The 12,681-nt window shown below is 41.9% G+C and overlaps 1 protein-coding gene across 1 annotated transcript in view; it reads left to right on the top strand.

The window, feature by feature from the left end:
- Nucleotides 1-12,681, top strand: part of LOC118938181 (uncharacterized) — a 33,373-nt gene that overhangs the window by 3,642 nt on the left and 17,050 nt on the right. The window contains exon 4 of the mRNA XM_090194603.1: nt 12,248-12,588. Coding sequence (XP_090050729.1) covers nt 12,248-12,588 — 341 coding nt within the window. The remainder of the gene's footprint in view (nt 1-12,247; nt 12,589-12,681) is intronic.

Raw genomic sequence — 12,681 nt, 5'->3', positions numbered from 1 at the left:
GGCCAGACTCTTCCAGATCTGCCAGTCGGCCAGACTCTTCCAGATCTGCCAGTCGGCCAGACTCTTCCAGATCTGCCAGTCGGCCAGACTCTTCCAGATCTGCCAGTCGGCCAGACTCTTCCAGATCTGCCAGTCGGCCAGACTCTTCCAGATCTGCCAGTCGGCCAGACTCTTCCAGATCTGCCAGTCGGCCAGACTCTTCCAGGTCGGCCAGACTCTTCCAGATTTTCCAGTCAGCCAGGATCTGCTAGATCCAACTACCTGCCTGGGCTTCCTCTCAGTGCTGAGCTTCCTCTCAGTGCTGAGCTACCCATCAGTCCCGAGCTACCTCTGTCCCGAGCTGCCCCTCTGTCCCGAGCGGTCATTAAGGAGGGTAACCTATCTAGGGACGCTATGGAGGTGGACTAAGACTATTAAGGAGTGGGGTCCACGTCCAGCGCCAGAGCCGCCACCGCGGACAGATGCCCACCCAGACCCTCCCCTATAGGTTCAGGTTTTGCGGCCGGAGTCCGCACCTTGGGGGGGGGGGGGGGGGGTGTACTGTCACACCCTGACCATAGTTTACTTTGTATATTTCTATGTTTTGGTTGGTCAGGGTGTGATCTGAGTGGGCATTCTATGTTACATGTCTAGTTTGTCCAGGTCTATGTTCGGCCTGATATGGTTCTCAATCAGAGGCAGGTGTTCGTCATTGTCTCTGATTGGGAACCATATTTAGGTAGCCTGGGTTTCACTGTGTGTTTGTGGGTGATTGTTCCTGTCTGTGTTTTCACCAGATAGGGCTGTTTAGGTTTTCGTTACGTTCATCACGTTCTTTATTTTGTAGTGTTTGTATTGATTCGTGTTTTACGTTTGTTCATTAAAACATGGATCGCAATCTACACGCTGCATTTTGGTCCGACTCTCCTTCACATACAGAAAACCGTTACACCCTTAACTAACAATGCAGTTGTTTTTATTTCAGAAAATAATAAATATGGAAAAGCTACAAAAAACGATCACACAATAAAATAACAATAAAGAAGCAGCAATTACATGAAAGATTATTCATTGTCATTTAAAAAAACACACGCATCATGCAGACACAATAGGACAATAATCCCAGACAGAAAGACAGACTTAGTTATGTGGATGTCAGGGTTCACTTTGGATCCGTTGTTCTGAAGATCAGTGGGCTGAAGACATCTCTTTCACACAAGAACACACTGGAAATTCAGAGCAGCTTGCCTTGGCCTTGGCATAATGACAGCTCACTGTTGTCTGTTTCTAGCTAGCTAATGTTGATAGCTAAATGTCAGCTAACTAACTAGCTCACTAGCTAACTATGGGGTCTTGATGAAATTCAGCAGCAGTATATCATATTGTTCACAATCCAGTACATTCAGAGTAGCTGTGTGATGCACAAAAATGCTTGTTTATCACTGAATAACAGCAGCTTCATGTAGCTAACAAGCTAGTTGAGATCACAAGTTCACTCAATTCAAACGCCAGTTCAATATAACTCCCAATAACAGTGTTTTTACGTGCGTGCCTGGTTTATTCTATATATTTACATTTTCAAATGTTATTTTACCTTCTATTTTGTATATTTTCATCGGACTAGTAGGGACATGTGAAGCCTGGAGTCTGCAGTAATGTTGAGATGTCAGTAGGGAGAGCTCTAGTCTAGAACACTGGTACCAAAGATACTCCCCTTTCATCTGTTCTGGAACCTTCAGTACCAGCTGATGAGGAGTGATGGGAATGGGTCACATGTTGTCTCTTGTAAAACATGTAGGCCCACCCCTCAAATAAAGAAATGCAACTACAGTATTCTGACTTTAGACCATTTTCTATTTAGATACAGTAACATCCCTTATGTGACATGCTGTTCCTGCATGTTAATGCCCTGACTAGGCTACTTTAAAATGTATCAACCACAGAACTCACACCGGCTACGCCTGCTTCTACTAACACTTACAGTAGATTACTTCTTGTTTCCACACAGTGACAGTAAGTTGACTAACTGTTCAAGACCTCTCCCCTTCACTTCACTCTGTAAGTACACTTGACGATATCTTGGAATATAGTTTTAGTTTTGATGTTTTTAGCCAAACATCACATGACTTCCTGTATCTTTGTACTTGTTGGTTTATATTGAACTGTGTTTTGGTTGTTACATCAGGGCCTGTATTCATAAAGTGTCTCAGATGGTCCATATAATTATGATCTAAAAGGCTAAACTGATCCCAGATCAGCTCTCCTACTCTGATACACTTTGTGAATACAGACCCTGGACTGTGGTTTCATGTGTTTAGTTTAGATCAGTTTATTCATTTACATGTTTAAAACATGATCAGTAGAGTATACCAGTAACACCCAGATCTCCATTCAATAGGGTCAAGTTCACTGTCATAGTATAACAGGATCAAAAGCTTGGTCCTGTTGTGGTGGGTGATTCTGTTAGGGTTTTCTTCCGTCGAAGGAGAGGCGGACCAAAATGCAGCGTGGTTTCTATTCATGTTACTTTAATAAAGACTACGCATGAACAAAGTAACAAAACAATAAACGTAACGAGAAAACCTAACAGCCTATACTGGTGCACAAAAAAACACAGAGACAGGAACAATCACCCACGAAACACTCAAAGAATATGGCCGCCTAAATATGGTTCCCAATCAGAGACAACGATAAAAACCTGCCTCTGATTGAGAACCACTTCAGGCAACCATAGACTTACCTAGAAAACCCCACTAAGCCACAATCCCTATACGTACGAAAAAACCCCAAGACAAAACACACCACATAAAAAACCCATGTCACACACTGGCCTGACCAAATAAATAAAGAAAACACAAAATACTAAGACCAGGGCGTGACAGAAACCCCCCCCCAAGGTGTGGACTCCCGGCCGCACACCTAAACCCATAGGGGAGGGTCCGGGTGGGCGTCTGTCCACGGTGGCGGCTCCGGCGCGGGACGTGGACCCCACTCCAACAAAGTCTTAGTCCATTTTCCTCGCGTCCTCAGATAGGCGACCCTCGCTGACGACCTTGGCCTATTAGCCCTCACCAAGGACCCCATTGGACTGAGGGGCAGCTCGGGACTGAGGGGCAGCTCGGGACTGAGGGACAGCTCGGGACTGAGGGGCAGCTCGGGACTAAGGGGTAGCTCGGCACTGAGGGGTAGCTCGGCACTGAGAGGAAGCTCAGCACTGAGAGGAAGCTCAGGCAGGTAGTTGGCTCTGGCAGATCCTGGCTGGCTGGCGGTTCTGGCAGATCCTGGCTGACTGGCGGTTCCGGCAGATCCTGGCTGACTGGCGGATCCTGGCAGACTGGCGGCTCTGGCTGCTCCATGCTGACTGGCGGCCCTGGCTGCTCCATGCTGACTGGCGGCTCTGGCTGCTCCATGCTGACTGGCGGCTCTGGCAGCTCCATGCTGACTGGCGGCTCTGGCAGCTCCATGCTGACTGGCGGCTCTGGCAGCTCCATGTTGACTGGCAGCTCCTTGCAGGCTGGCTGCTCCTTGCAGGCTGGCAGCTCTGGCTGCTCCTTGCAGACTTGCAGCTCTGGCTGCTCCTTGCAGACTGGCAGCGCTGAACAGGCGGGAGACTCCGGCAGCGCTGTAGAGGCGGAAGGCTCTGGCAGCGCTAAACAGGCGGGAGACTCCGGCAGCGCTGGAGAGGAGGAAGGCTCTGGCAGCGCTGGACAGGCGAGGCGCACTGTAGGCCTGATGCGTGCTGCTGGCACTGGTGGTACTGGGCCGAGGACACGCACAGGAAGCCTGGTGCGGGGAGCTGCCACCGGAGGGCTGGTGCGTGAAGGTGATACTGGATAGACCGGACCGTGCAGGCGCACTGGAGCTCTTGAGCACCGATCCTGCCCAACCTTACCTGGCTCCATGCCCACTCTAGCCCGGCCGATACGAGGAGCTGGTATGTACCGCACCAGGCTATGCACCGGCACTGGAGACACCGTGCGCACCACAGCATTATTTTACCTTCTATTTTGTATATTTTCATTGGACTAGTAGGGACATGTGAAGCCTGGAAGCTGCAGTAATGTTGAGATGTCAGTAGGGAGAGCTCTAGTCTAGAACACTGGAACCAAAGATACTCCCCTTTCATCTGTTCTGGAACCTTCAGTACCAGCTGATGAGGAGTGATGGGAATGGGTCACATTTTGTCTCCTGTAAAACATGTTGGCCCACTCCTCAAATAAAGAAATGCAACTACAGTATTCTGACTTTAGACCATTTTCTATTTAGATACAGTAACATCCCTTATGTGACATGCTGTTCCTGCATGTTAATGCCCTGACTAGGCTACTTTAAAATGTATCAACCACAGAATTCACACCGGCTACGCCTGCTTCTACTAATACTTACAGTAGACTACTTCTTGTTTCCACACAGTGACAATAAGTTGACTCACTGTTCAAGACCTCTCCTCTTCACTTCACTCTTCACTTCACTCTGTAAGTACACTTGACAATATCTTGAAATATAGTTTTAGTTTTGATGTTTTTAGCCAAACATCACATGACTTCCTGTATCTTTGTACTTGTTGGTTTATTTTGAACTGTGTTTTGGTTGTTACATCAGGGCCTGTATTCATAAAGTGTCTCAGAAGGTCCATATAATTATGATCTAAAAGGCTAAACTGATCCCAGATCAGCTCTCCTACTCTGATACACTTTGTGAATACTGACCCTGGACTGTGGTTTCATGTGTTTAGTTTAGATCAGTTTATTCATTTACATGTTTAAAACATGATCAGTAGAGTATACCAGTAATACCCAGATCTCCATTCAATAGGGTCATGTTCACTGTCAAAGTATAACAGGGTCAATGATAACTGTCTGTCTGTCTGTGTGTGTGTGTGTGTGTGTGTGTGTGTGTGTGTGTGTGTGTGTGTGTGTGTGTGTGTGTGTGTGTGTGTGTGTGTGTGTGTGTGTGTGTGTGTGTGTGTGTGTGTGTGCACGTGTGGTGTTTGGTGTGTGTGGGTGTGTGTGTGTGAGTTCAAATGGTGGGTTGTGTTTAGGAGTAGTATTAACATGAGACAGTGATGGTGGGTTGTGTTTAGGAGTAGTATTAATATGAGACACAGTGATGGTGGGTTGTGTTTAGGAGTAGTATTAACATGAGACACAGTGATGGTGGGTTGTGTTGAGGAGTAGTATCAACATGAGACACAGTGATGGTGGGTTGTGTTTAGGAGTAGTATTAACATGAGACACAGTGATGGTGGGTTGTGTTGAGGAGTAGTATCAACATGAGACACAGTGATGGTGGGTTGTGTTTAGGAGTAGTATTAACATGAGACACAGTGATGGTGGGTTGTGTTTAGGAGTAGTATTAACATGAGACACAGTGATGGTGGGTTGTGTTTAGGAGTAGTATTAACATGAGACACAGTGATGGTGGGTTGTGTTTAGGGGTAGTATTAACATGAGACACAGTGATGGTGGGTTGTGTTTAGGAGTAGTATTAACATGAGACACAGTGATGGTGGGTTGTGTTTAGGGGTAGTATTAACATGAGACACAGTGATGGTGGGTTGTGTTTAGGGGTAGTATTAACATGAGACATAGTGATGGTGGGTTGTGTTTAGGAGTAGTATTAACATGAGACACAGTGATGGTGGGTTGTGTTTAGGAGTAGTATTAACATGAGACACAGTGATGGTGGGTTGTGTTTAGGAGTAGTATTAACATGAGACACAGTGATGGTGGGTTGTGTTTAGGAGTAGTATTAACATGAGACACAGTGATGGTGGGTTGTGTTTAGGAGTAGTATTAACATGAGACACAGTGATGGTGGGTTGTGTTTAGGAGTAGTATTAACATGAGACACAGTGATGGTGGGTTGTGTTTAGGAGTAGTATTAACATGAGACACAGTGATGGTGGGTTGTGTTTAGGGGTAGTATTAACATGAGACACAGTGATGGTGGGTTGTGTTTAGGAGTAGTACTAACATGAGACACAGTGATGGTGGGTTGTGTTTAGGAGTAGTATTAACATGAGAGACAGTGATGGTGGGTTGTGTTTAGGAGTAGTATTAACATGAGACACAGTGATGGTGGGTTGTGTTTAGGAGTAGTATTAACATGAGACACAGTGATGGTGGGTTGTGTTTAGGAGTAGTATTAACATGAGACACAGTGATGGTGGGTTGTGTTTAGGAGTAGTATTGGTACATTAGACTACAAATATACAGTTGAAGTAAGGAGTTTAAATACACATTGGAGTCATTAAAACTTAAAACCACTCCACACATTTCTTGTCAGCAAACTATAGTTTTGGACAGGCGGTTAGGACATCTCCTTTGTGCATGACACAAGTCATTTTTACAAAAATTGTTTACAGACAGATTATTTCACTTAAAATTCACTGTTTCAAATTCCAGCGGGTCAGAAGTTTACATACACTAAGTTAACAGCTTGGAAAATTCCCAAAAATTATGTCATGGCTTTAGAAGCTTCTGATAGGCTAATTGACATCATTTGAGTCAATTGGACGTGTACCTGTGGATGTATTTCCAGGCCTACCTTCAAACTCAGTGCCTCTTTGCTTGACATCATGGGAAAATCAAAAGACCTCAGAAAAACGTTGTAGACCTCCACAAGTCTGGTTCATCCTTGGGAGCAATTTCCGAAAGCCTGACGGTACCACGTTCATCTGTACAAACAATAGTACGCAAGTATAAAGACCATGGGATCACGCAGCCGTCATACCGCTCAGGAAGGAGATGCGTTCTGTCTCCTAGTGATGAACGTACTTTGGTGCGAAAAGTGCAAATCAATCCCGGAACAACAGCAAACAACAGGTACACATGTATCTAAATCCACAGTAAAACTAGTCTTATATCGACATAACCTGAAAGGCCACTCAGCAAGGAGGAAGCCACTGCTCCAAAACCACCATAAAAAAAGCCAGACTACGGTTTGCAACTGCACATGCGGACAAAGATTGTACTTTTTGGTCTGATTAAACAAAAATAGTACTGTTTGGCCATAATTACCATTGTTATGTTTGGAGGGAAACAGCGGAGGCTTGCAAGCCGAAGAACACCATCCCAACCGTTAAGCACGGGGGTGGCAGCATCATGTTGTGGGGGTGCTTTGCTGCAGGAGGGACTGGTGCACTTCACAAAATAGATAGCATCACGAAGCAGGAAAATTATGTGGATATATTGAAGCAATATCTCAAGACATCAGTCAAGTTATAGCTTGGTCGCAAATGGGTCGTCCAAATGAACAATGACCCCAAGCATACTTCCAATGTTGTTGCAAAATGGCTTAAGGACAACACAGTCGAGGTATTGGAGTGTCTATCACAAAGCCCTGACCTCAATCCTATAGAATATTTGTGGGCAGAACTGAAAAAGCGTGCGCAAGCAAGGAGGCCTACAAACCTCACTCAGTTACACCAGCTCTGTCAGGAGGAATGGGCCAAAATTCACCCAACTTATTGTGGGAAGCTTGTGGAAGGCTAACCGAAACATTTGACCCAAGTTAAACAATTTAAAGAAAATGCTAACAAATACTAATTGAGTGTATGTAAACTTCTGACCCATTAGGAATGTGATGAAATAAATAAAAGCTGAAAAAAATCAATCCCCCTACTATTATTCTGACATTTCACAAGAAAGTGGTGATCCTAACTGACCTAAAATAATTTTTACTTCAACTTTATGTATATATATATATATATATATGGATAGCAGGCTACATTAGACTATATATGGATAACAGGCTACATTAGACTATATATGGATAACAGGCTACATTAGACTATATATGGATAACAGGCTACATTAGACTATATATGGATAACAGGCTACATTAGACTATATATGGATGACAGGCTACATTAGACTATATGTATAACAGGCTACATTAGACTATATATGGATAACAGGCTACATTAGACTATATATGGATGACAGGCTACATTAGACTATATGTATAACAGGCTACATTAGACTATATATGGATAACAGGCTACATTAGACTATATATGGATAACAGGCTACATTAGACTATATATGGATAACAGGCTACATTAGACTATATGTATAACAGGCTACATTAGACTATATATGGATGACAGGCTACATTAGACTATATGTATAACAGGCTACATTAGACTATATGTATAACAGGCTACATTAGACTATATATGGATGACAGGCTACATTAGACTATATATGAATAGCAAGCTACATTAGACTATATATGGATAACAGGCTACATTAGACTATATATGAATAACAGGCTACATTAGACTATATATGGATGACAGGCTACATTAGACTGTATATGTATAACAGGTTACATTAGACTATACAGAATATGGACAGCAGCAGTCAATACAGCAGACTATGGTGATGATGATACTGATTCCTCTGCTAACTAATGCTACTACCAGTACTGTACACAAGGGTCAACAGTGTAACATAATATGATAGTGGTATGTTGTAGTACTACAGACATCAGTGGTTGTGTCCTTAAATGTGACTTTGTCAAGTAGCCAGTGTTGTGTTTCACCATTCTATCTGATGCATTGTCAGTTTGTAATGTTGTTATTAGTCCAACATTATTGAGGGCATTATTATTAGGATGGTGCAGTAATGTTGAGATGCCAGTAGGGGGAGCTCTAGTCTAGAACACTGAAACCTTCAGTACCACTTTGATGCAGCTGATGAGGAGTGTACATTGAATGGGTTTGTAGAATAGAAGGAAAATCTAATGGAAGGTGTAGACCTTACCATGAAATGATTACTTACAAGTCCATGGAACTGTCCAACTGTTAGCAGCACACCACCCTGCATCCCACTGCTAGCTTACTTCTAAAGCTAAGCAGCGTTCAACCTGATCAGTCCCTGGATGGGAGACCAGAAGCTACTGGAAGTGGTGTTGGAGAGCCAGGAGGAGGCACCCCTTCCTCTGGTTTAAAAATATATACATCACAATGTCCCATGGTAGTGATTGAGGACATTGCCCTGTGTAGGGTGCTGTCTTTTGGATGGGACATTAAATTGGTGTTCTGAATCTCTGTGGTCACTAAAGATCCCATGGCACTTATTGTAAGACTAGGTGTGTTAACCCTGATGTCCACTGCTAAAATTCACAATCTGGCCCTCATGTCATCCCCAGATTTAATTGGTTCATTCATCCCCCTTTTAAATATTCCCCAGGTTGTTGCTGAAAATGACAATGTTTTCTCAGTCATCTTACCTGGTAAAATAAGGCTAAGATACATAATAAATATATATAGAACTTTGACCTGTTCCATGTAGAACTGAGAGGGGCAAGGCAACACATTCTAATATATTATAAACATTGTAAATAGTAGACTATAGTAAACACATTCTAATATATTATAAACATTCTAAATAGTAGACTATAGTAAACACATTCTAATATATTATAAACATTCTAAATAGTAGACTATAGTAAACACATTCTAATATATTATAAACATTCTAAATAGTAGACTATAGTAAACACATTCTAATATATTATAAACATTCTAAATAGTAGGCTATAGTAAACACATTCTAAGATATTGTTACGGTTTTCTTCTGGTGAAAGAGAGGAGCACCAAAATGCAGCGTGGTTATCTTTATACATATTTAATGAAAGATGAAAAATACAAACAATTTACAAAACGTAACATGAAAAAGCGAAACAGCCCTATCTGGTGCAAGAAACACAAAGACAGGAAACAATCACCCACGAAATACCCAAAGAATATGGCTGCCTAAATATGGTTCCCAATCAGAGACAACGAAAAACACCTGCCTCTGATTGAGAACCACTCTAGGCAACCATAGACTTTCCTAGACTACTTAACTAAACACAATCCCATAAACTACAAAACCTCTAGACAAAACAAACCAAATAAATCACCCATGTCACACCCTGGCCTAACCAAAATAATAAAGATAACACAGAATACTAAGACCAGGGCGTGACAATTATAAACATTCTAAATAGTAGACTATAGTAAACACATTCTAATATATTATAAACATTCTAAATAGTAGACTACAGTAAATACATTCTAATATATTATACACATTCTAAATAGTAGGCTATAGTAAACACATTCTAATATATTATAAACATTCTAAATAGTAGACTATAGTAAACACATTCTAATATATTATAAACATTCTAAATAGTAGGCTATAGTAAACACATTCTAATATATTATAAACATTCTAAATAGTAGGCTATAGTAAACACATTCTAATATATTATAAACATTCTAAATAGTAGACTATAGTAAACACATTCTAATATATTATAAACATTCTAAATAGTAGGCTATAGTAAACACATTCTAATATATTATAAACATTCTAAATAGTAGGCTATAGTAAACACATTGTAAGATATTATAAACATTCTAAATAGTAGGCTATAGTAAACACATTGTAAGATATTATAAACATTCTAAATAGTAGACTATAGTAAACACATTCTAAGATATTATAAACATTCTAAATAGTAGGCTATAGTAAACACATTCTAATATATTATAAACATTCTAAATAGTAGACTATAGTAAACACATTCTAATATATTATAAACATTCTAAATTGTAGACTATAGTAAACACATTCTAATATATTATAAACATTCTAAATAGTAGGCTGTAGTAAACACATTCTAATATATTATAAACATTCTAAATAGTAGACTATAGTAAACACATTCTGATGTGCTGTTATGGTCATCATCCATAAAGAGGAAGGAAAGGACAGTCAGTTGCTATAAATATGTATCAACCACAGAACTGACACACTAGCAGTTCCCACTCACTACCAGTCAGTTAACTCACTGTACAAGACCTCTCCCCTTCAGTCTGTAAGTACTCTTGAGATCTTGAAATATGTTTTTTTGTTTTTAGCCGTAAGTCATGTACTCAAGGGTCTCAGACTTGGAGTGCTGATCTAGGATCAGGTCCTCCTGGTCCATATAATTATGATCTAAATGGAAAACTAGATCCTACTCTGGGGCACTTGGTGAATACGAACACTATCATATAATGATGATATAAAAGATATGTGTGACTTGTTGTTTATCCTCACAGCTTGGGGATAGGAGTTCTCATTCAAGCTGGTGGTAACTGCCTTGCTCAAAATGGCAGATTTTTCCACCTTGTCAGGTCCGGGATTTGAACCAGTAATGTTTCAGTTACTGGCCCAACGTTCATAACCGCTATGCTACCTGCCGATACCGCTGACACACCATATTACCAAACTATTATGATGGATGTTATTTACACACCATCCTCTCAAGGCTGTGATGATGATGTGTTGTTATTCTGCATCCCAAATGACACCATATTCCCTATAGAGTGCACTACTTTTGACTAGAGCCCTACCTGCTGCCCCTGATGGTATGTGTGTAGTTAGTCACCAGCTATAGAGTGCACTACTTTTGACTAGAGCCCTACCGGCTGCCCCCCTGATGGTATGTATGTAGTTATTCACCAGCTATAGAGTGCACTACTTTTGACTAGAGCCCTACCTGCTGCCCCCCTGATGGTATGTATGTAGTTATTCACCAGCTATAGAGTGCACTACTTTTGACTAGAGCCCTACCTGCTGCCCCCCTGAGGGTATGTATGTAGTTAGTCACCAGCTATAGAGTGCACTACTTTTGACTAGAGCCCTACCTGCTGCCCCTGATGGTATGTATGTAGTTAGTCACCAGCTATAGAGTGCACTACTTTTGACTAGAGTCCTACCTGCTGCCCCCCTGAGGGTATGTATGTAGTTATTCACCAGCTATAGAGTGCACTACTTTTGACTAGAGTCCTACCTGCTGCCCCTGATGGTATGTATGTAGTTATTCACCAGCTATACAGTGAGTTGTTGTTTATGTTTCTAAGACTGCAGGGTGGGAGATGCAACAATGGCCTTGAGAACAGCAGGAAGTGTGTTGGTGGTCTTTCTCTGGTCTGTAGCAGGTATGGTCTCATTCTTATCTTTTAGTTGCTCTGTTTAACAATCTACAGACATTTCTAAAAGGATAAGAATCATAATGTTATTCTGGTGTGTTCTGTTAGGTGTCTCCACTTCACTTTAAATAGTTATCTTTCACACCTCACTGAATGATGCTTATCTGTGGTTTCCATTCACACTCAACTCAGGAACTATGGCAACAAAGTGTGGACAAACCGTACTGTCAATGTGAGCCAATATACCTTGTCTTCATTCTGATGCCATTGTGTTGTGTGACTGTGTTTCAGTGGTACTGGGTCAGGATGGCTGGAGTGTGACTTACACCACTCAGAGAATCTGTACCTTGAAGGGGTCATCAGTGGATCTGACCTGCTCTTACACATATCCCAGTGGTTATACAGTCACAACAACCTTCTGGTTCACTAAAATGGAGGCTGGTGTAGAACCTAAAGATCTAGGTCAGGACCCAGAGTATGCAGGTCGTCTGGAGTATCATGGAGATAAGAAGAAAGACTGTACCCTGACAATCACAGACCTGAGAGAGAGAGACTCAGCTACATACAGGTTCAGATTATTAACAGATCAGAAAGGAGGGGATTATTATGGCGATCCTGGAGTCACTCTGTCTGTAACAGGTACAGTAACATTCTATATACTGGTGACCCTGGAGTCACTCTGTCTGTTACAGGTACAGTAACATTCTATATACTGGTGACCCTGG

Source organism: Oncorhynchus mykiss, chromosome 13 (genome assembly GCF_057628025.1).
Source record: "Oncorhynchus mykiss isolate SJ-2025 chromosome 13, ASM5762802v1, whole genome shotgun sequence".
In the NCBI taxonomy this organism is placed as follows: domain Eukaryota; kingdom Metazoa; phylum Chordata; class Actinopteri; order Salmoniformes; family Salmonidae; genus Oncorhynchus; species Oncorhynchus mykiss.
Note: the sequence above shows the minus strand (reverse complement) of the source record. Positions and strands in the feature narration are given on the sequence as shown.